This window comes from Pelecanus crispus, chromosome 13 (genome assembly GCF_030463565.1).
Source record: "Pelecanus crispus isolate bPelCri1 chromosome 13, bPelCri1.pri, whole genome shotgun sequence".
In the NCBI taxonomy this organism is placed as follows: domain Eukaryota; kingdom Metazoa; phylum Chordata; class Aves; order Pelecaniformes; family Pelecanidae; genus Pelecanus; species Pelecanus crispus.
In genome coordinates this window covers 785288-808566 of record NC_134655.1, presented here as the reverse complement: position 1 = coordinate 808566, position 23279 = coordinate 785288, and the positions used below count along the sequence as shown (strand labels likewise).

The 23279-nt window shown below is 60.4% G+C and overlaps 3 protein-coding genes across 6 annotated transcripts; all 3 read right to left on the bottom strand.

Moving 5' to 3' along the window:
- Positions 1-2162: 2162 nt before the first annotated feature.
- Positions 2163-11578, bottom strand: SLC25A14 (solute carrier family 25 member 14). 4 transcript variants are annotated; one of them, XM_075720829.1, is made up of 9 exons: positions 11509-11578; positions 11284-11431; positions 10845-10939; positions 9211-9296; positions 8369-8464; positions 6099-6223; positions 4878-5013; positions 3838-3918; positions 2163-3040 (listed from the first exon to the last, which is right to left on the bottom strand). In XM_075720829.1, the coding sequence occupies exons 1-9, from the start codon at positions 11570-11572 to the stop codon at positions 2999-3001; spliced, it is 873 nt and encodes a 290-aa protein (XP_075576944.1). In that variant the 5' UTR covers positions 11573-11578; the 3' UTR covers positions 2163-2998. The 4 variants fall into 4 exon arrangements, 2 of the variants coding, with proteins under 2 accessions (XP_075576944.1, XP_075576945.1); XR_012831609.1 differs by lacking the exons at positions 2163-3040; positions 3838-3918 and adding an exon at positions 5373-5541 and having other exon boundaries at positions 4975-5013; XR_012831608.1 differs by lacking the exons at positions 2163-3040; positions 3838-3918 and adding an exon at positions 5153-5541 and having other exon boundaries at positions 5002-5013.
- A 931-nt stretch (positions 11579-12509) lies between these two features.
- RBMX2 (RNA binding motif protein X-linked 2) lies at positions 12510-18208 on the bottom strand. Its single transcript, XM_075720397.1, has 6 exons — positions 18095-18208; positions 15675-15817; positions 15531-15582; positions 15329-15458; positions 14993-15173; positions 12510-12952 (listed from the first exon to the last, which is right to left on the bottom strand). Exons 1-6 carry the CDS (start codon positions 18154-18156, stop codon positions 12510-12512), a joined length of 1011 nt encoding a protein of 336 aa, XP_075576512.1. The 5' UTR covers positions 18157-18208.
- RAB33A (RAB33A, member RAS oncogene family) lies at positions 16525-19852 on the bottom strand. The gene is made up of 3 exons (XM_075720543.1): positions 18472-19852; positions 17502-17683; positions 16525-16980 (listed from the first exon to the last, which is right to left on the bottom strand). Exon 3 carries the CDS (start codon positions 16933-16935, stop codon positions 16525-16527), a length of 411 nt encoding a protein of 136 aa, XP_075576658.1. The 5' UTR covers positions 16936-16980; positions 17502-17683; positions 18472-19852.
- Positions 19853-23279: the final 3427 nt, after the last annotated feature.

Genomic DNA, 23279 nt, shown 5'->3' with positions numbered 1-23279 from the left:
ACGCGGCCACGGGCAGGACGCGGGCACCGCGGTGGCGAGGAGGGACGCGGCAGATGCACAAATCGCGGCAGCAGGCGCACGAATCGCGGCCACGATGGACGGAGCCGTGGAGAGGGGAGGCCCCTTGGGAACCCCCTGGGCCTGCCCCGCAGGTGGCCACGGGAAGGGCTCCGGTGGCCTTACGCCCTTACTCCTCCTCTTTTGTTTGCCCAGGGAGACATTTTGGGAGCCTGAGCCCTGACGGGGGAGAGGGTCCAAACCCCATGGCCTGAGACCACGGACTCCCCGGAAGGCTTCTCCCTTCTATCTGGCAGAGGCCCTCAGATTTGGGGCTTTATCTGGGTAAGTGGATGCCTGCGGTCCCTCTTTCGCTTTTGGCCTGGTTAACCGCCATTTTTATATTTAACGTATCAGGGACCACGCATATTTCTACTTTCCACATCTGGGTAGGACTTTGCGTTCCAGGCAGCCTTGAGCACCACCTCCACGTCAGAGTTACAGCACGCAGACCTTTCTGTGGGTGCATGGGGAAGGCCCCTTCCAGAGTCCATCCCTGATGGGATATATATTTACCCTACATACTGCAGACTCTACGCTCCTGCCCATACTGTCCTCACAGCGCTTGCAATTGCTTTTCAGCCACTGAAGCTGCCAAGACGTTAATGGCTTCGGGGCACGAACGCGGCCCACACCACTGGCTGCAGAAGCTCAGGTCCCGCCGCTCCCGGGGCGGTAGCAGCATCTGCGTCAAGACGTGCTTGACACAACTAGGTACACAGACTGCTCAGCTACGCTCTCACACGTCACTCGGCGTGGCACAGAAAAGCCTAGAAAGAGAAACACGTCAGCTTGAGCACCTAAGGCAAACAGACGTTTCGGGAGCGCTCCTAGGAAGGACATCCTGAGGCAACTGAACCTCCTTGGAAAACGCCCGATCTCCAGCAGCGCTACCCCCTCGCGCAAGCGCTTGCAATGCCGCTTACGGGTTGGGATGTTTGGTTTTGAAACAGCAGCAAAACACCAATCTCCTACCCAGAAACCCGAAGCGCCGCCGCTTTTCCTCCCTGTCGGCCGCAAAAGCAGGATGCTTTCGGGATGAAGGGCTTTACGACCACCCTCGGGAAACAGCGGGCACGGTGCCGAGGCGCGCTGGCGCCGGCCCTCACCTCGCCATCGCATCCGCAGGGATCGCCGCTGCCGTACGTCTGCCTGCAGTGACTTGACAAAGTGAGGCAGGGTGACAGGCGGCAACGTTTACGACAGCCAGCGCAGATAAGGGACGTCTCCAGGGGCTGGGGACCACTCGGGCAAGCGGAAGGAGAATCTGCAGAGCCGTCCAGGGGAGCTGATCCAACGGGAGGAAGAAGAGGGAAAGAAGGGCCTCTCGCCAGCACCTCACAGCTGAGAAACGCAAAGCGGCCATGGGGACACTCGTCCAGCATGGCTGAGCTCCTCGTAGCAGCCTGGAGAACACGGGACGGACAGCAACTGCAAATACCACAGAACTGCCGGAGGACGAGCCCCAAAATCAACAGCAGCAGCAACATCCTGTGGAGCTGCACAGGAGAAACAGCTCCAGAGCTAAAGTTACGGAAACGCTGAAGGAAACCAAAAGCATGCAGCGAACTGCAGTTAAAATACACCTCAAACAGACTCGTATTCACCCACCACGTATTTATTTACTTTGTAATATTCAGAAATCCTCTGCAAGAGTAAAGCCGGGTGAGGCATATGAACCTTGTCCGCTTTCAATCCCCTGCTCCCCATTTCTGGTAGCCTGTAAGTGCAGTTTAACTCCGAAGACGATCCTCCCAGCCTGCTGAGCTGCGGCCCTGCAGCAATACCTCTGCTCGAGGCGTGATTTAAGTCCACGAGCTTATTGGAGTCACCTTCCCTGCGCGCGCAGCCGGTACGAGGCAGCTACGCCTTTGCAGAACCACAGCAAACAATTCTCTCTCATTTGTCCGGGCTGGATTTGGTGCACGTCCCTCGTGCAGTTTGCACAGAGAGAATCGCAGCTTACAGCACTCCCAGACGGGAAGCGCTGCTGTGTGTCACAAGGGACTTTCACCCACACTAAAGGCACCCCGTACAGAGGGAAGGGAGTAGGAACATAGGGGCTGTTGGCTTTCATAGCCATACACATTAAAAAAAAAAAAAAAAAAAAAAGAGGATGTCCAAAATATCTTGCTTCATGCTCTGCTTAGCACTAGCACTTTTAGAACCACTCTTTTACAGTAGTGAGACATCTGAGTTCAGCTTTAAATCACATTACCTTGCTTTAAAAATGAAATGGGCAAAAATAATATTGGCAATAAGGTGAAGAGACTGAGGTTTTGCAAAACTGAGCTGAGTGCAACACCACAATTTTCTGACACTAACGATTAAACTTTGTTTTATAAACACTTCTACTGTAATGAATCCTAAAGATTGCTTTTTTATATATATATGTATTTGGGGAAAGAAGATTATAGTGTGCTGAAAAAATAGCTTCTGTTCCCTCCAAGGGCAGACACACCATCTGCTCTGGAATATACCTGCAGTAAATCTGGACAAACACGAACTCAAGCCATCCAGTCAATAAATAATTTAATGAGGTGACAGTTCTGCAAGAAAACACGACAGCACCCTTTCCCAGCCTCACCCCGCAGGCATGGCAGAAAAACGCACACAAGCCAAACAAGGAACCACAGCTGCACCAAAAGGCCACTGGAATGCAGGGATCTTCACAGAAGATATTGCTTCGAGCCCAGACACTTGTACACTGTCAATACTTGCCTCCGTGTGAAAAAGAAAACATGCAGCCCCTGCCATCAGCCTCCCGGTTACACTTCAGCCAGATCATGCTCCAGGGACCGTGCATTTGGGGGAGCGGGGGAGCCCAGACCCACAGGTACCAACACATCAAAACGCGGGGATGGCGAAACGAAGGGGAAGGCTGCAGCACAGCTCTCTGCTGCAAGTCTTGCGGATGACTCTCACGAAACGAAGCCAGCTGTCAGAATGGAAGTCGCTTCAGCTGCTCGTACGTGATAAAAAACTGAAGGGAACGTCAAGGAATTGGGCCAAATACCTAAGGCAGCTGCAGCGGGCCTCCCGACACGACCGGGCCGTGCCTGGCGAGGCGAGGCAAGGCAGTAGAGCTTGCTGAAGACCAACACGGGGAAGCCCCTCTTCCAGGCAGCATAAACCCATCCGCGCGGGTAGAAGAGCTGTGGGACACGAGCTACCAGGAGAGGGAAGAGGCTACCGGGAAAGGGAAGACACTGACCCAGAAGCAAACTGGCCCGGGCTCGCCTAGACCACCGAGAAAGGGAGGTGGCTCTAATCCCAGACTGGGCCTTCTTTAAAATAAATTACGCACACAATTTCAGAGGGCAAGAAGGATCTAGTAGAGCAACGCAGCAGCGCTGGCTCTGCAGAGCAGGTCAGCACCCGTCTCGGAGCAGAACGTTCCCCAGGCTTCCCTCACGAAACAGGATCCGATCCAGAAACCCCAGCACCTCCGGGAGCTCAGGCCAAAGGGAAAGTCTCAAGCCAAGCACTTGAGAGCGCTCGCTCCACAGGAGACTGGCTGAGCCCGAACGCCCTGCGCCGGCCAGCTGCAGAGCTGCCAGAAGCAGCTGTTACGACCAGTGGCATTTTTTGGCATTTGAACCAGCAGCAGCCGCATCACAGCTTACGTGCGTCCAAGCAGGACGGGGAGCCCACTTTGGGCTGCCGCAGGGAAGACAAAGAGGTGCCCCATCGAGGTGTCTGCTCCGCACCGCCCTTTACAGCTTGGGTTTCCCCTGCCTGTCCATACCCGTGACCTCCCAGCACCACACCGAAGGATACAATGATGTTCCAGGGACCGAGCCGAAGCCAGTTGGGCCAGAATCCTTTATAGAGCGCAAAGAAGCCCTCGCTCTTCCATGTCTGGGAGGAGAGAAGAGACAGATCATTTATGAGACACACCAGGTCCATGCTCTGCCCATCTCCCGAATGCCACGTGTGATTATCGTAGACCTTTACAGCCGCCGCAGTAAGTGGACAGGCCAGCGGAGATGCAGTTCAGTTGTGTAAGTGTCGCTTACAGTCTAGGAACCTCATCAAACTGCATCACTGACAAAGTTTTGTCCCATAAGGTTGGGAGGATGCTCAAGCTGGTGGCAACCTCAGGAAAGTGACTCTAGGCCCTTGTCTGGTTTGCTGTGTCCTGGTTTCGGCTGGGATAGAGTTAATTTTCTTCCTAGCAGCAGGCACAGTGCTGTGTTTTGGATTTAGGATGAGAAGAACGCTGATAACACGCTGATGGTTTAGTTGTTGCTCAGCACTGCTTATGCCAGGCAAGGGCTTTCCAGCTTCCCCTGCTCTGCCAGGGGCACAAGGAGCTGGGAGGGGGCACAGCCAGGCCAGCTGACCCCAACTGCCCCAAGGGCCATTCCATACCATACGGCGTCATGGGCAGTATGGAAACTGGGGGGGTTGGCCGGGGAGCAGCGATCGCTGCTCGGGGACAGGCTGGGCATCGGTCAGCGGGTGGTGAGCAATTGCATTGGGCATCACTTGCTTTGTATACTATTATTACTATTATATTGTTATTATTATCATTACTATTTTATTTTATTTCAATTATTAACCTGTTCTTATCTCAGCCCAGGAGTGTTTCTCACTCTCACTCCTCTGATTCTCTCCCCCATCCCACCGGGGCAGGGGCAGTGAGCGACGGCTGCGTGGTGCTGAGCTGGGGCTGGGGCTGAACCCCGACAGTCTGTAACGCTCACGGACAAGCACGTTCTGTCGCTGCAGAATCTAAGTGCTCCTATCAGTGGCACGCAGCGCTGGAATCTGGCCTCCTAAGGACAGGGATTTGCCCAGCTCTCTGGCCTCCTTACCTTCACGAGGCCATCCAGCGTGCCCTTATAGAGCTCTGTGCTGCCCACTATCGCCCGCTGGTTCATCATCCGCGTCCGCACCACGTCCACAGGGTTGGAGGCAATGGCCCCGGCCAGCCCGCACGTAAAACTGGAACTACATACACACCAAAACAGGAGAGAGGAGCAGCTCTGAACACAGCCGTTCTGGCTCACGGGCCTTGACATACGCACAAGAGAGTATCTTTCACTGGATTTTGTGAAAGGCATTTAGCAATAAACGTTAGCTGCGCTACCTGTTCCCACCCAGAAAACAGGCAGAGGCAGGAACCAGCCGCCTCGGGACCCCAGGGAGCTGGGGGAAGCAAAACGCTCAGCTTTGTCTGATCGAGACCCTCGTCAGAGCCCACTGCTGGGTCTCCGCAGGGGCAGCCTGCAGTGCAGCAAGCGTCTCCGGGTGCTGTCAAGGTGACACGGACCTGAAGGCAGCCTCTTGGAAGCGCACATCCTTCTCACCAGAGCAAACATTTCTTCGGGGCAGGGAAAGAGGGAGGAAGACCAAAGGCAGCAAGAGGGAGCATGCAGCTGCTAGCCTCCTCCCTCCACGTATGGTCTAGTGCTCGTCACCTTCAGCCCACAGCAGGCAAACCCACCAGAAGCACTGCAGCACCTCCAGCTAAAGTGTCTGCCAGAAGAATAGGAAAATGTAGGTGAAAAAAGACTTTGGGAGGACTCTAACCCACCCCCTGCTCAGAGCAGGCTGACCTCAAACCTTGGTCAGATTGCTCAGGGTCTTGTCAGCTTTGCAGGTCTCTGTTCACTCACAAAGCTCTTACAGAATGGCTGCAAGCTGACGGTGTCTGTACGGATGAGGGCCTAGGACCGGAGCAGCTCTTTCAGCTGATTGCTACGGGCAGTCCCACACCTGGAACTCCTGCCTTGTGCATAGCAGGGCACAGACATGGGGCAACAGCATGTCTGGTCCTCAGCGAGCTGAAATCAAGCTGACATTTCGCGTCACCAAAGGATTTCTGCCAGGCCCCTTCTCTGGGGAGGTCTCTCTGGTCATTCTGAGCTGCTCCACTCGCCACAGCAGATCCCTCAGAAGTTACCAAGCCTGTTCTCCGCAGCTCCAGAGCACTTGCTCTATAAACAGGTCTCACCCCCAATCCCACCTCGCTCCTTCACTTCACGCACCCGCTGCGAAGCCTGGAGAGTGCAGCAGCTGCAGCAAATACTCACACAAAGTGGGCAAAGATGGTGTCACCCATCAGGCCTGACAGAATTAAGTGCTTCTTGGTGATGTCATAGACTGGCAGTTCCACCCCGACCACGATGGCGGCTCTCTGAGCTGTCGGCACAACACCCTGCAGAGCACAGACGTCAGTCAGAAGCGCAGACTGCTGCCTGGGGACCGCAGCTGGTGTAACATCCCCCCCAGCTCCCTCGCAGGGGCCTTTCGCTGACAATCTACCCTGTACCCTCCCTGCCCTACCTTGCAGCTGTAGCTCTTCAGGTAGACCAGCTCACTGTCTCCCAACTTTACTCCAAAGCTAAGGGGGATTCCTCCACCCCAGCAGCGTTACTCTGGCTAGATTAACTGCACGCTGCTTCTTTCCTCCCAGGCGCTAGCGCACAGGAATTGGGCTATAATCCACTCACCTTCCCCCACTGAACAGTACCCACCAATTTTGACACCAGAAAAGACTGCACCACAAGAAGAGCAGCTGTTTAAGGAGGCCGGTGGGGCTCCAGGCACTCCTTGCTTTGTAACAGCAGAGAGAGTCTGCTCTGCTAAGGTTTTTGATTTAGGAGATTTTCCTGTATTAAGAGTTGCTGCCGGCAGGACATTGATCTGGGAACTGGCAAGACAATTACTGGAACAACTGCGAGCTTAGGTAAGAGGAACCAGCTACCTCCTGTCTGAGAAATATCCCAGCAAACCCCTCATCAGGAACCAGATAAAAACAGGTGCCAATTTTTATTGGCTTGCAGAACAAGGAGAACATGGCAGCAGTGCGGAGTTGGGCCATTTCGCAGGAACTGTAACATCACCCGAGTAATTCGGGAAGCCCCACGGTGTCATGAGAGCTCCCTGGTCACTGGGACTGGGAGCGAGCCTTCAGTACGGCCAAATTAGGAGCCAGCCCATCAGGACAGCCAGCTTTCTCACCACACAAACCCAAAGCAACTGTAAGAAGCAAAAGTACTTTTCAGCTTTATGGCTCCCACTGTGCCCATCCCACTGCGCTAACGCGGCGCCCGACAGCCTCCTCCTGGGTTCCTGCCTAACCCGGTCCTGGCACAGCCAGCTCAAACACCCCCACGAGATGAGCGCCAGAACTGGTGAGCACAAACGCCTTTGCCTCAACGTGAAGAAGAGCGGAGGGAGGGGACAGCGGCTGTCCCAGACCAGAGAGCAGCGAGACTAGCCTGAGCACTGGAATCTACCTCGAGACCGATCTGCCTCTGCGCCGAGTCCTGTCTGCAGCACACATCAGCAACACAGAGGGTTTCATTTCTTTTCTAGTCTCTCTTCCCCTCTTGTGCGTCTATGTCTAGAGAGCAGAAATAATCTCAAAGTAAATATTGTGTCGACACTGGCGGATGATTGACTCCTCCTCCCCTTCCCGCGCAGGACACTGCGACAGCTATCCTTCTGCGAAGGACTTCACTGACCGTAAGAGGGAAAAATCAGACTGTTGCCTGGGAGAAAGCATCAGGATTCTGTAGTTCCCACACCTGACCTCGCAACTCGGCAAACTGCTGCATAACTGAGCGTACGGAAGACTTGTAATGGAAGGACAAAGTGAGGTTCTCTAACAAAAGCCAAAGAACCGCTGCTAAAATCCAAACAGTAAGGCTTGAGCACTGGTAACTCTCATCTGCCCTCAAGCCCAAGAGCCTCACATCACCAGCTTCCCCAAAAGCCACTGCTCTGTCCTACTCTTTGTGTGCTCAGAGGGCAAGTTGCAAGGGGTCTGAGACTGGGTAGGGGTGGGACACAGGGCAAATTTGTCCCTTTGGAACTTCAGAAAGTTACTGTCTGTCATTACCGTCTCAGATTAGTTGGAAGAATTCCTCTTCCTCCACGTGAGGAGGTGCTCAGCCGCTCGTATGCAGAGGCGGGTAAACTGCCCTGCTCACCGCGTGCAGGGTCACCTCCAGCCGACTGAGACAGACCAGGCTGAGCACCCTTCCTCAGGCAGACCACGGAGAGGATCCAGCCCCCGGCGCTGGTCCGTTCAAGGGACACTCACGTATTTGGAACTTCATGCACACCAGCTTCAGTCCTGGAGACCAGGTCTGCCTGGCCCAGCGCCGATGCTGCCACAGCACAGACCCGATCTCCACCACGGACGTGCTTCTGTTTGTCCGGTAACCAGAAGCAGAACTTTGCTACTACCCTTGGCTCACTGTTCTCCTCAAGAGCTGCGCCTGGGTGTAGCAAACGAGTTGAGGGAGCTGTTAGTTCTGCTACTAGCAGGGGGGTTCGGGCAGCTGGTGCTCACCCTCCAGAGGCCTCGGGTACCCTCCTGCTGGTAGATGTCGATGAAGCTGCCAATCATGCCGCCCTGGAATAAACTGCCTTGAGCCTGCATTCGAATCTGAAAGAAACCAAGAGTCAGCGGGAACGACATCGGCGGCTGCGCAGGAGGGCAGAGAGAGCAGCTCAGCAGGCCTCCTGCTAGGACAACAGAGCAGCTCGGAGCAGACCCCGCCGTCCACGGGCCCTCTCCCTGCAAACCGTGCAGCAAATGATGCCGGCAGGCAAGGAGCGGGGACGGCAACAGGCTGGAAGCACAGTGCAACACTCAGGCAAGACAGAGGAGTGACAGGCAAGGCCTTCCCGCTCTGAAAGCAGTCTGAGAAGGTGAAGCTAGGCAGGAGAAGCGTGGCAAAGTCCTCCGGGCTCTCCTTGCTCAGAGCGGAGCCACCCGACCCCCGTAACCCCGCAGCAGGGAACGGCGGGGAGCATGCAGTCCCCCCTGGACCCCGGTCACTCCACCTAACACGCAGGACGTTGCGGCAGCGTCAGCAACGCGCAGCACAGCGACCAAAGGGAAAGGAGCCGAGGTCTGACGAACAGCTGGCTACCACCCCACTCACCTCACGCGGCTAAAACAAAGCCTCCACCCCTTCCCATAACAGATTTCATGATCTTTAAGAGCTGCATTTTTAAAAATCTATGGGCTTCTGTTCCCATTCATAAAAAAACAACTTAGCAGAACCAATGCCAGCAGAGAGCACCCGATTGCAGCTGGGAGAGTTGCCTCTTCCCCGGAAAGCAGCAGCTTCTGCACGTCAAACCCCAGCCAGCCAGGAGCTGCCCCAGGCCAGGCACACGTCTTACCTTCAGCACATCTGTCGGATTGGCAATTGCGGAGGAGATCACCCCTGAAACCACTCCGCAGATGACATTGATTAGCAACGTTTCATCTGCAATCGAGAAAAGAAAGTCAGATCCTAAAGATCGAAAGAGAAGCTGCACAGATTGTACTCAACAAGCAAGAAGCTCTGGGAAGAGCAGAGAAGCTCAGTTTGCAAATCACGGGGTGAAGCTGCGCGGGCAGAGGCTGGCCAGCTACCACCGGCTCGTGTGGCAGGTCCGTCCCCACGCCTGCCAGAGCCAGAAAGCAGCAGCTGAAACACTCAGCAACACACCCTCGGAGAGAAGCGGGCCTTGCTGATGAGTCTAGCTGATCAGACAAGGAAAAGACCGCAATATGTGACAATTATCTGAGATTTCAGTGTCCAGTGATGCATTTCTCACATTGGAGATGAGCCAAGACAGAGGAAGACAAGAGAGGGACAACCCAACGCTTCTCAAGGCAACCTGATACCAATTTGTTTTGATCTGGAGCCCCAGCTGGCTGCGTTCAGACTGCGCAGCCACCTTGAGAAAACAAAGAACAGGCAACCCAGGCAGAGAAAGTTAGATGCAATTAGTTCCGAGGGGCGGGCGGAATAATCCAAGGCTTCCAGACCCAGTATTAGGGTGACGGTTATGTTGGGAAAAGGCACGGCCCTTTGCTGGTACTGACCACAGCACTTCCCAGAGGAGACCAGGCCACTGGCTGCCCCAGGCCTGTAGGGAGACAAACATTCAGACGTTGTACTCGCAACTGGAAACACCGCAAGAGCAAGCGGAGGGGAGACGTGCGGCCCAGCGTATGCACACAGAACCACGCACGGGGAGGGCTGTTACTGGAGAACGGAGCAGTCCCTGCAAAGGAGCTCTAGGGCGCTGTGCTTCCAATCCTCTCGCCGGGCTGCTGACTGGCCCACCCGTCTCACTTTCCCGGGTCAGAATGGCGTTACAATATTCACTCATGTCACACCGGGGTTTAAAACCGTGTGTGCAGAGCCTGGTGTTCCTTCAGCGAACACGTACCAGGCTTCTGCTGCTCTGCCAGCAGGTAGGAGCCGCAGCGGCCCTTGTGACCAGAGCTGCACAGGTCAAGAGCGTTCGCGGTATCCCACCTCTGCGGCTAAAGAGGTCTCTCCAGGTGCGCTGTGTTCAGGCACAAGGACTGAAAGGCTCCGGTAGGAAGTCAGCAGAGACTCGCTACCAAAGCTTTGCATCCGATGCACTACTGAAGCGTACCGCATCCAATGCGCAGATGGGACATGACGTCTTCCCCGAGGCTAATCAGAGAGACAAGCCTGGGTCAGCGATAACTTTTTGGTTTTTTGGTTCTGCCATTGCAAAACAGAGATAAAGGCTGGGGAAAGGCCCGATGCGGCTGGAGGGGGAGATGTTTGGCCTAGGGACTGTGGGCAGTGCCAAGCACGGTGAGGTTCACATCTGTATCGAAACCTATCCTTGCCATTACTGTACGAATCAGCACAAAGTAACAAAAACTCCGTTTTTGTGGGAATCTACAGCTGGGAAGGACAGAGAAAGGAGTGAGCAAAACCACAGAGCACAGCGAGCAGGAGGTTCGCGCCTCTGGCGAGGGGAGAGGCACCCGCGCTGACACTGACCTTCCATGCGCTCTACAAACAGCCGCTTCAGGCTCTGGTAAATGCCAATCTTGATGGTGCCGTAGGATGCCTGTCTCAGCAACGCTGGGGCGATCCTGAGCGGGGGGAAAAAACGAAACCGCTGAAGCCTGCCGGCGCGGCAGCCCTCCCCGCAGGCCCAAGTCGCTCCCCGTCAGCCCCCAAAGCGCGGGGGGCAGAGCCTGGGCCAGCCCCGGCCGCGGCTCAGGGGCTCCCGAGAAGCGCAGCTGTGCCGGGCGCCCGGGATAACAATCCCGGGGGCCCGGGAAGCGCCTCGGGTGGGCCCCACGCAGCCCCTGGCCCTGCCACGCCAGCCCTCGCCCCCCACCTCGGGGAAACCAGGAGTCTCCGGGCTGCGCCGGCCCCGCTGCTCTCCCTGCCGGGGCTCGGGGCCGGGGGGGGTCCCGGGGCCGGTGCTTACCCCGAGTAGAGGGCGCGGCCGCCCTCCTCCCGGCAGATGCGGAAGAGAGCGTGGAACATGCCGCGGTAGCGGACCTCGCGGAACCGCGCATCGGCGCTCTGGCCCTGCACCTGCAGCCGCGTCTTGGTGAGGTCCACCGGGAAGGTGCCTGCGGGGGAGAGCGGCCGTCAGCGCCCCGCCGGACCCGCCCCGTCCCCCGTCCCCCGTCCCCCGCCGCCGCCTCACCGAACTCGGCCACGATGGAGGCGAGCCCGCCGTACACGAAGGGTTTCCAGTTCAGCGCGGACATGGCATGGCGGAGCGGGGCTGGCGGCGCACCGGGCCGGACGCCTCCCTCGCCGCTGCGCGCCGACCCGGAACCGGAACCGGAAACGCGGGGCGGGGCGGGCGGCGCCCCCTGCCGGGCCGGCCGCGCCCCCGCCGGCTCTACCAGGCGGGCAGCGCCCCCTGCCGGCCCCGCCGAGCCCCACCCGCCCGCCGCCACCCCCGGGGACAACGGGAGCGGACGGGCCGGGACGGACAGAGCGCACCCGGGCCCGGGCTCTGCTGCTGGGGGGTAAAACCCCCCCGCTCCCCGGCCGCCTGAAGCCGTCAGCGCTCCCGGTGGGAGCTGTTGCTTCCTCACAGCCACCAGAACCGGGTAAACCCCGGTTTTCTGCCTTCTCCGGGCAAAGGCAGCCCCGAGCAGAACGCACGCCTCCTCCCCGCCACCGGCAGACAGAGACGCCGCTCCCAGGCCTGCCTCCTGCTTGAGAGAGAACTTTTATTAAAAGGCGTTTAACACAAACCCAACGGAAGAGCGGGAACGCGCCCCGCCGCAGCAACGTGGCTCTCGGGATGCAAAGCCGGCGCGCGCGAGGCCGGCCAGCCGCCCGCCGCTCCCTCCCCGCAGCGCAAGAGGGGGACACCCCCGCCACGCTGACGGAACCGGGCTGTTTTGGGATGGGGAGCATCCCACCGCTCCCAGCGACCGTCCTCGTGCCGCAGCGCGGCGTCCACCGGCAAGTCCCAAAGCTGCAAGAAGGGCTGAAGGAAGCGACCAAACTCGCGAGCCGGTCCGCGGCATGGGCGGCCAGGAGAGCCCTGCCCGAGGGTGGAATGAGAATCCACGCGGAAGCTGTCACAGGCGAACGGTCCGGCCGTGGTGCTCGCCCGAGAGGTGCAGGGAGGCTCCGAGCAGGTTTTTGGGCAGGCTCAGGGCCTCTCTCGAGCGCTCCCCCCAGGGCTCAGCAGCGGCTGGAGCCTCTCGCAGAGCTCCGCTCCCGGTGCCGGAGATGGGGCTCCCTGGCGCCGCGCTCCCGGGATCTGCCTCCCTCGGGACACTCTTCCCGCCGGCTGCTGTGCCCGTCGCCCTTCCTGCCAGCCTCCTCTCTCTTCTCCCTCTCTTCCCACAAACCACTCTGGCCCCTCTGGTCCGGGCAGCCCTTTTCCCCTCTTCTCTCCGAGGGCCTCTGGTGCCTCCGCTCTTCCTCCTCTCGCTGCGTCCTGCTCCCAGGCTTCCTCTCGGAGCCCTTCCAGGGCTGCTGGCTCCCGCTGGCGTAGCGCTCGTAGGCAGGGTCCTCCTTCTCCTTCTTAATCTTGATTCTGGGGTGCGCTTCCTCTGCGGACGCCGCCCTCTTCGCAGCCTGCGAGCTCTGCTTTTGCCGCTCCTGTCTGCTTTTCTCCTTATCTGAAATAGAAAGGTCACTTTTTGGGACGGACAGCCCTGCAAGCATCACCTCACCCCCCGAGCTCTGCCTAGCGCTGCGGCGCCTTTCCAGCTCCCCTCCCATTTTAAGTTCTCCCCCCTCCACCCAAGCCTCGCAGCCTGTTTCCCCCCTCGGAGAGATCCTGTTCCGCTGCCAACCCCGAAACTTTTCTCCTCCAGCTTGAGCCATCCTACTCCCTCCTTTAAACCCTCCCCACGTCCTCCAGACCCTTCAGGGCAACGGAGCTGGGGAAGGGTCTGGAGCACAGGGCTGGTGGGGAGTGGCTGAGGGAGCTGGGGGTGTTCAGCCTGGAGAAGAGGAGGCTGAGGGGAGACCTCATCGCTCTCTGCAGCTCCTGACAGGAAGGGGTAGGGAGGGGGGTGTTGGTCTCTTCTCCCAAGTGACTGGCGATGGGACAAGAGGAGGAGGCCTCAGGTTGCATCAGGGGAGGTTTAGATTGGATATTAGGAGAAATTTCTTCACGGAAAGAGTGATCAAGCGTTGGAACAGGCTGCCCAGAGAGGTGGGGGAGTCCCCAGCCCTGGAGAGGTTCAAAAAACGGGCAGAGGTGGCACTTTGGGGACATGGTTTAGTGGGCATGGGGGTGTTGGGGTGATGGTTGGGCTGGTGATCTTAGAGGGCCTTTCCAACCTTAGTGATTCCTGGTTTTACTTTCCTTAAAAAATAATGCAGCCACCAAGGCAGGAAACATGAAATTATTCCTCTGCCCTTAATTGGTTTAGTGGTGGACTTGGCAGTGTTAGGTTAATGGTTGGACTGGATGATCTGAAATGGCTTTTCCAACCTAAACGATTCTGTGACTCTTCCCAGCAAGGCTGCCTCAGGCACTTCAGCACAGCTTGGGATATCGAGCACCTTCCTTTCATTCTCCTTCCCCAGTAACATCCACACAGTAAGAACATCGTGGGCTACTCCATGGAAATTCTCTTCTCCAGACCCAACGATTCTTTTCTCTCTTCACTCTCCTTTGCCTCTCTCACTTTTGTGCATCTCCTCGGCACTCTGGAGCAACGCCTTGTCCCCACCCTTACTTTTGTCACCCATTTTCTTTCCTCCACCCCTCCTCCCAAGCTAGGACTCCAGCCTGACCGACGCGCCCCTCCGCCCCATGCTAAGGCCCCGTCCATCCTGCGTCCTCCTTCTCGCCACCGAGTGCCGAGCTCCTCTCTCAATGAGGGGCGGGAGCGCAGGAAAGACAGCTCTCGAACCCCGACAGCGCAAGGGCTCAGCTGGAGCTACAAGATGGCCCCAAATACCTGCTGCTTACGCCCATCTGCCATGGGCAGAGCCCGGCAAGGTTCCTCTGCGGGCCATGCCATAAGGTCCGAGCCCGTTTGAGAACAACGGACACCCCCAGCCCACGGTCACGGCTAATCGGCTCACCCTGCCAGCCGCAGCCCACCTCAGGGGGATGCCGCCTGGAAGTTGTTAGCAAGCCACGGTAATCAGCTCCTCCTGCAAGTCACTGCTTCTAGCACCCCACTGGCTCTGACAAGGGTGACTTTTCAAGATCTCTGCTGCACAGATGGAAAAAAAAACCCTAATGGCTTCTTAAAAATCCATCAGCACAGCTGCACAGGCTGGTCCTTTATGTGGCATGTTCGTTCAAGTTGGGTTTGGATGTACTCTACAGCACTCTAGTCCTACAGGAGCAGCAGCCAAATTTTAAGCAGAGCTTTTCCTAAGCCTTCCCTCTCCCCGTCCCCCGCAGCGCTGCTCCCCGCGCAGCCTGGCAGGCTTTTTTCCAGGAAAAGTGCTATTATCGCCTACAAGATGTAGCTCTTCAGAGGCTGGGGGAGGACATTCACGGGTAAGGGCTGGATCCAGGCACTCAAGATACCCCTCAAGAGATGACGAAGTAAAGCCTGGACATTTGGGCTGTGGCTCTTTTCAGGAGCGCACCCGGCCTCGGTGTTCCCCTGCGCAAAGGGCCCTTGCGAGGCCGAGGGCTCCGTGCAGACGCTCCCACCCGGGGCCAAGGCCGCAGGAGCACACCTCACCTTTTTGGTTTTTTACGGGCACAGCATCATCTTCTGACAGGGAATCGGATGACGTATGAGGCGGCGTTTTAACTCCACAACCCTTTGCATGGAGGGCTTTTGTGATGTCATCTAAGTCATCGGAGTCCTTGGGGGGCCGATAGTTGGCCACATGGTCCACTCGAATCGTCCTGCCTTTGATCTACGAGAGGAGTTGTGCTGTTAGCGAAGGCACAGAGCTGCTCCGCACGCGCTGCAGGTCGGACCTGCGCCGTCAGGGCTCCTGTTTGACACGCAGCGGCATCGCAGGGAGCCATGGCGGGCGGGCAGGACGGCGTCCCGGGCTGCTTTGCTCACCTTGATCCCATTGAAGTTGTCAACGGCAAGAATGGTGCTCCTCTGGTCCTCGTAGCACAGAAAGCAAAAGCCTTTGGACTTTCCGGTCTTCTTGTCCCGCACCAGGTTAATGTTGACGACCTCCCCATACCTACAACGACACGCTCTTCGCACCCGAGGCAGCGGCAGGGGCGCAGCGGGCCCGGGGGGCTGCGGCACTTACTGTGAGAACACGCAGATGACATCCCCCTCCGTCAGCTCGTAGGGCAGCCCGCCTGCGGCGAGAGGGAGAGGAGGGAAGGGGGCACCGGCACCGCGGGGGCCCGGTCGGGCCCGGCCCCACCGCCCTCCCCGCCCCGGCCCATACCGACGAAGATCCAGGCGCTGTCCTTGTACTCGGCGTGCCACGAGACCGCCTCCTGCACGCCCAGCTCCGCCTCCCGCGCGTTCAGCTCGTTGATCAGCTTCACCTTCGTCAGGGGGCTGAGGGCGGGGGCAGCGTCAGCACCGGGACCGGACCGGGCCGGGACGGGCCTTCCCCTGCTCCGCGCCCCCCAATACCTACTTCATGGTGGCCGCGCCGCGCACTGCGCATGCGCCCGCCGCCGCGCATGCGCGCCGCGATCCCGCCGGGCCGAGCGCAGCCGAGCCGGGCCGAGCGCAGCCGAGCCGGGCCGAGCGCAGCCGAGCCGGGCCGAGCGCAGCCGAGCCGGGCCGAGCGCAGCCGAGCCGGGCCGAGCGCAGCCGAGCCGGGCCGAGCGCAGCCGAGCCGGGCCGAGCGCAGCCGAGCCGGGCCGAGCGCAGCCGAGCCGGGCCGAGCGCAGCCGACGAGCTGACCCGAGCCAGGCCGAGCCGAGCCGAGCTGACTTGAGCTGGGCCGAGCTGACCCGAGCCGAGCTCAGCCAAGCTGAGCTGACCCGAGCCGGGCTGAGCTGACCCGAGCCGAGCCAAGCTGACCCGAGCCGGGCTGAGCCGAGCTGAGCTGACCCGAGCCGCGCCGACCCAAACCGGGCCAAGCTGACCCAAACCGGGCCAAGCTGACCCAAACCGGGCCAAGCTGACCCGAGCCGAGCCAAGCGCAGCCGAGCCGGGCCTCGCTGACCCGAGCCGGGCCTCGCTGACCCGAGCCAGGCCTCGCCGCGCAAAGCAACACCCAGAGCTGAGTGGAGCCGCAGAGACTTTATTGTGGGACCGTGACAGCGCGGCGGGAGCCCCGCTCAGCACGGGCAGGAGTTTTTAGTGCTGGCGTCGTGCGCTGGCTCCAGCCTGCGGGGCTGGCCCGGCCGCCCCTCCAGGTCCCGGCAGAGCAGCGACCGCTGCACCTTCAGCCGGCAGGCCAGGCACATGAAAATGGCGTCCACGTTCTGGCTCTCCTTAGGGTCCTTGGCCGAGGTCTCAAACAAAAGCATGTTGTGAGCGTCGGCGAACTTCAGGGCCATGCTGGATGGCACTTGGATCAGGTCTTTCAAGTCACACTTGTTCCCAACGAGCACCCTGGGGACGAGGGGGGGCACCGCATGCCCGTTGCACTCCTCGATCCACATCTTGAGGTTGGTGAAGGAGGTCATCTTTGTGACATCGTAAACGAAGACGACGGCGTGCACGTTGCGGTAGTAATGCTCTACCATGCTCTTCCGAAACCTCTCCTGGCCAGCCGTGTCCCACACTTGCACCTAGGAAGCAAAGCAGACAAAAAAGAAGGCTACAGGAGCGCTGGTGCCCGCCCCGGCACAGGGCCTGCTGCGGGAGGAGCGGGCTGGCTCGCTGAGCTCCCCGCAGGAAGACACGGGAAGGCTTCCCGTCCACGCGGGAGGGCTTCCCATCCATCCGCCTTCGACGGCCGTGCCACGGCCCCGCGGCAGGGCACAGGCAGGGCGAGCCTCGCAGGGAGGGACAATCACTTCTCCAGGAACCAGGATTGACGGATGAGTTACACGAGCTTTTGGGCCTGTGCTGGCAGTGCCCGAGGCTGTATAGGCCCGTGCACACGCGCTTGTGTATTCAACTGAGCAAGCCCGGCTCATCGAGCACGAGAGATCACGTCAGCGCTTTGGTTCCCTGTCAGCAGTCGCAGGCGAGCGCGAGGCTCTGCACAGCGTTATCCCGTTTCTCAGCCACCGCAGACTGATCCTATATATTCGAGAGAATTGGCAGCACACTTTTCAGCAAGAAAAGCCCCTGCCTGATGACTTACCTGACTTTGCAACACTTTGCCAGGCAGCCCTCCTACAGCTCTCTGCTGCTGGGCTGCTCCTTGCTTCTCATCCTCTTCCCGATGCACTTGACCACCATCCCCACCACAGAAACGAACCGCACAAAGCGCTTCTCATTTCGCAAACATTCTTGCACCAGATCAGGACATTTGTCCACCTAATCCTACGCCATAAAAGAGAACCCCGACAATTACACAGTGGCACGTACAGAGGAGTCAGGGCAAAGCGAAGATGAGGAGGGGGAGCCGCCCTTTGCGTGAGGGAGCAGCGGGAGGGCACGGAGCTCTGGGGATGGGTGAGGAGCCAATGGAGAGCGTGGGGGTGCGGATTAAAGAGCAGACCGACACGGGGGATGCTGTAGTGGGTGCCTGCTACAGGATGCCCGACCGGGAAGAACAAGCGGATGAGGCGCGCTGCAGACAGACAGAAGCAGCCTCACGTTTGCAAGCCCTGGTCCTCATGGAGGACTTCAACCACCCCAACAGCTGCTGGAAGGACATCACAGCAGGGCATGAGCAATCCAGGAGGCTCCTGGAGAGCATCGAGGACAACTTCCTGACACAAGTGACAGAGGAGCCAACAAGCTCCTGGGCTGGATGAACAGCCACTGAGGTGGACTGGAACCTGGCTGCACATGTGGGCCTAGAAGGCGGCGAGCAGTGACACAAAGGCGTCGAACACTGGTAACTAGCAGTGTACCCCAGGGGTCAATACCGGTCCCGGTCCCGTTCAACATCTTCGTTAATGGTCTGGATGGTGGCGGGGCAGATTGCACCCTCAGCAAGCGCGTAGATGACACCAAACGGGGAGGAGCATGGCTAGGACGCGAGACGGTCGTGCCGCCATCCAGAGGGACCTCAACAGGCTGGGGAAATGCACTGACAGGAACCTCACGCAGTTCGGCAAGAGAAGTGCCAAGTCCTGCCCCTGGGGAGGAACAACCCCACGCACCAGGACACGCTGGGGACCACCCAGCCAAAAAACAGCTTTGCAGAAAAGGACCTGGGGGTCCTGGTGGACACCAGGTTGACCACGAACCGGCAGCGTGCCCTTCCAGCAATAGGCGGTGAATGGTGTCCTGGGCTGCATCAGACAGAGCACTGCCAGCGGGCCGAAGGAGGTGAGCCGTCCCCTTTATTCAGTGCTGGTGAGGCCACACCTGAGCGCTGCGTTCAGTTCTGGGCTCCCCCATACAGGAGAGGCGCGGACTGGAGAGAGTCCAGCGAAGGGCCGCGAAGATGATGAAGGGGCCGGAGTGCGTCTCCTGTGAGGAAAGACTGAGAGAGCTGGGACTGTTTAGCCTGGAGAAGAGAAGGCTCGGGGAGGGGGGAATCTTACCAATGCGTGCAGATACCTGAAGGGAGACTACAAAGAGGACGGAGCCTGGCTCTTGTCAGTGCTGCCCAGCGCCAGGACCGGAGGCAGCGGACACACACCGAAACACAGGAGGGTCCCTCTGAACACGGGGAAACAGCTTTCGCTGTGAGGGTGGCCGAGCATCGGCACAGGCTGCCCAGGGAGGCTGTGCAGCCTCCATCCTTGGAGGCACCCAAAAGCCGTCTGGACATGGCCCTGGGCAAGCAGCTCTGGGCTGCCCCGCTTCAGCTGGGGGGCTGGTGACCGCCGGAGGTCCCCTCCAACCCACACTTTGCTGTCAGTCTGCGATTTTGTGAGTTCTCCCAGCCCTCACAGGTAACGGCTTGGAGCCCGGAACTGGCAATTTCTAAACAAGCGTCTGTGGTTAATCCAAATCACCCTGTACGCCACCGAGCCAGTGCCGGCCCCAGAATGGAAAAACGCTGGCAAAGAAGAGCTGCTGCTCGTTCCTTTCCCTGCCAGCCTCTCCTGGGCTGCTCCGTCTGGGCAGAGCAGGAGAGGGAGGGTGCCTCTCCCACCTCTCACCTCCCCTCTCGGACCACGGTCCCTTGAAAAGGCTGATTTACTGCCCTGCCTCCTGCTCCTGCCTGCTGGAGCACAAATAATGTCCAACGGCAGAGAGCCTGGCAATGTTTTCCAGCCAGCGGCAGTGAAACCGGCTTCGTGCCAGCGCCAACACAGCTACGTGGTGTTGGGTAGAGCTGGGGAAGGTGGGGGGGAATGAGCACCTCTCCTCTTGAAGAAGAGGGAGAAAAACATTCACGGACAGTTTAAAAGCACAACTGAAGTTCTCACCCACCCGCGGTAGCTCTAATGTCATTGCGATTAGTCCCTCAACTTTTGATCGCCCATCTGTCGGCAAAAGAGCAATATTTGCTTCCTCCAGCAGTCACTCTTAACGCCGACGGCTGCCGGTGCTGATGCACCCAACCGGGCAGGCCGAGCTCGGCCGCAAACTGCGCTCCCCCGGCTGCTTCCCATCCGCCGCTGCCGAGCTGCGGATCTGCCCTGGCACCTCGGCCAGAGCCCCGCGGGTTTGGGCCGATGCGTTCCTTGCGGGTGTCCGGCCGGCCTTCGCGCAGCCATTTCACCCTACTCTACTCGTGCTGGACTCGCACCCTCCCGGTGCTCGCCGTCTTCAGCACAAACGTCGCAGCTGCCGAGCCCACCGCGACCAGCGAGCTCCCGGCTCTTCCAGCGCAGCCACCGTCAGCCTACAGCCACCTGCTCCCCCCGAAAACGCACCGGTCTCTGCGCGCAGCTCCGTCCCCCGGCTCCCCGCAGCTTCGCCTCTCTTTTGCTCCGAGCTCTGAAGCTGGAGCCCACCCCGGCGCTCCGGGTCGTGCTGGGTGTCAGGAGAGCGGGAGCGCCGCAGCGCTTCGCCCCGAGCCAGGCTGTCAGACTCGCCTGCAGCCTCCAGCAAAACGCAGAAAAACGGGGACGCGGCGGCGGCGGCTCCCGGAAAGCGCCTCTGCGCCGCGGGGACGGGAAATCTCCCCCCCCCCCCCGCTCCAGCCGGGGCGAACGCAGCACAGCCCCGAGGGGCCGGGGCCGGGCTCGGGGCCCCCCGGGGCGGGTGGGTGCCGCCGCGGCCCACCTTGATGCGCTCCCCCTCGATCTCCACCGTCTTCTCGCGGAAGTCCACGCCGATGGTGGCCTCGGTCTTGTCGGGGAAGGTGCCCCCGCAGAAGCGGAAGGTCAGGCAGGTCTTGCCCACGTTGGAGTCGCCGATGACGATGATCTTGAAGATGCGGGTCTGCACGTAGGGCTCCAGCGAGGCCTCGGGGCCCGGCGGCCGCCCGCCGCCCGCCGCCATCCCGCGCCGCCGCCCCCGCCTCACGGGGCCGCGCCGCCCCACGCACCGGCACGGCCCCGCCCCACGCACCGGCACCGGCACGGTCCCGCCCCACGCACGGGCACGGCCCCGCCCCACGCACGGGCACCGGCCCGGCCCCGCCCCACGCACCGGCACGGCCCCGCCTCGCCCCACCCACCAGTAACGGCACCGGCCCCGCCCCACGCACCGGTAACGGCACCGGCTCCGCCCCACGCACCGGTACGGCCCCGCCCCACGCACGGGCACCGGCCCGGCCCCGCCCCACGCACCGGCACGGCCCCGCCTCGCCCCACCCACCAGTAACGGCACCGGCTCCGCCCCACGCACCGGTACGGCCCCGCCCCACGCACGGGCACCGGCACCGGCCCCGCCCCACGCACGGCCCCGCCCCACGCACGGCCCCGCCCCACCCCACGCACCAGTAACGGCACCGGCACGGCCCCGCCCCACGCACGGCACCGGCTCCGCCCCACGCACCGGCCCCGCCCCACGCACGGCCCCGCCCCACGCACCGGCAAGGCCCCGCCCCACGCACCGGCACCGCCCCACGCACCGGTCCCGGCTCCGGCTCCGCCCCACGCACCGGCACGGCCCCGCCTCCCGCACCAGTAACGGCGCCGGCCCCGCCCCGCCCCACGCACCGGTAACGGCACTGTCCCGGCTCCGCCCCACGCCCCGGCCCCGCCCCACGCCCCGCCCACTGGCCCCGCCCCACGCCCCGCCCCCTGGCCCCGCCCCACGCCCGGCCCCGCCCCTCCTCCCGGGCGCCCCAGGGCTGCGCTGGCCCCGCCCCCAGCTGCTGTCAGCACCGGAGGCGACGGGGCCGGGCCCGGCCGGGCCCTCCCGTGTCCGCGCCCCCCGTGGGGGCAGCAGGCGCCGGTGCTGGGAGCCGGCACTCGCGGCGTGGAGCGAACACGGGGACGGCAGGAGCGAGGGGCACCGGGCACGGCCGCGCAGGGGAGCGGATCCCCGCCCAGGAGGGCCCGAGGGGACCCGGTGTTCTTTTCACGAGTGACCCCAAAGAGGCCGGGCGGCACGCTGCGGCCCTCACGGAGACACGCGAGGGAGAAGCAGCGCGGCACGGCCTTCCCTCCACGGACGCCCACGGTGCTCCGAGGGGGCCGCGCTGCTCCTGCCGCCCCCGGTAACGCAGCCCCGGCAGCTCCGAAAACGATCCCAGCCCCCTAAAACCTAAAAAAAAAAAAAAAATAAGCCCCCCTGCAGCGCGGGCGCTCGGTGGGAGCCGCAGGAGCCAAGGGCTGGCAGGGATTTACCAGAGGTCCCCAAGCGTCACCACCGCCCCAGGGCATCAGTGCTCGGCTGCCAGCAGCACTGAAACCACACGAGGGGCAGGCAACGAAGCACGCAGCAGGTGGAAAAGCTTCCTAAAGCCAAGTCCGGGCCTGAAACACACACACACGCACACCCCTTTCCCATTTTGGTCATGCCTGCAGGTCTACGAGCAGCCCGCCCGTCTGACCGCTGAACCACCTCGTCCCACCGGATCGCCGCCGGCGCGAAGGGCAGGGTCACACGGACGAGATCCCCCCACGGAGGTTCACGTAGCTGTCAGCTGAACCGAGGGCTTGGCCCTCAAAGGATCCTCAGCGGATGGGCCCAACCCATCCCCTCGGAATACATCCCAGAGACCTGACAGGGTGTCCTGGTTTCGGCTGGGATAGAGTTAATTTTCTTCCCAGTAGCAGGCACAGTGCTGTGGTTTGGATTTAGGATGAGAAGAACGCTGATCACACGCTGATGGTTTAGTTGTTGCTGAGCAGTGCTGACACTGGTCAAGGGCTTTCCAGCTTCCCCTGCTCTGCCAGGGGCACAAGGAGCTGGGAGGGGGCACAGCCAGGCCAGCTGACCCCAACTGCCCCAAGGGCCATTCCATACCATACGGCGTCATGGGCAGTATGGAAACTGGGGGGGTTGGCCGGGGAGCAGCGATCGCTGCTGGGAACTGGCTGGGCATCGGTCGGCAGGTGGTGAGCAATCACATTGTGCATCACTTGCTTTGTATACTATTATTACTATTATATTGTTACTATTACTACTGCTATTTTACTTTATTTCAATTATTAAACTGTTCTTATCTCAGCCCAGGAGTGTTTCTCACTCTCACTCCTCCGATTCCCTCCCCCATCCCGCCGGGGCAGGGACAGTGAGCGACAGCTGCGTGGTGCTGAGCTGGGGCTGGGGCTGAGCCCCAACACCAGGAAACCATTTCTGCCCCCAGCTACTTCTGGCCTGGGCAAAATCCTGCGGGGCAAACTCAAGGTGAGACAAGGACAGCAGCTGCAGCACTGCCACTCGGCTCGCTCCCTGCGTGAGTAGAGACAACGGAGAAGGCCCCAGGAGAGACCCATTCCCTCCACGTGGGTAGTTTGATCCTCCAGGAGACTCAGCTGGAATGCTGGCCTCAGGGGGAGCCTGGAGCAAGCGAGCAGGCTTGGGAGCTGCTGTCTCTGAAAGAGATTGCTAAGCAGATTGGCTGCCACACTCACTTTTAAAATGTCCTCGGCAGAGCATTGGACCTGCTCCT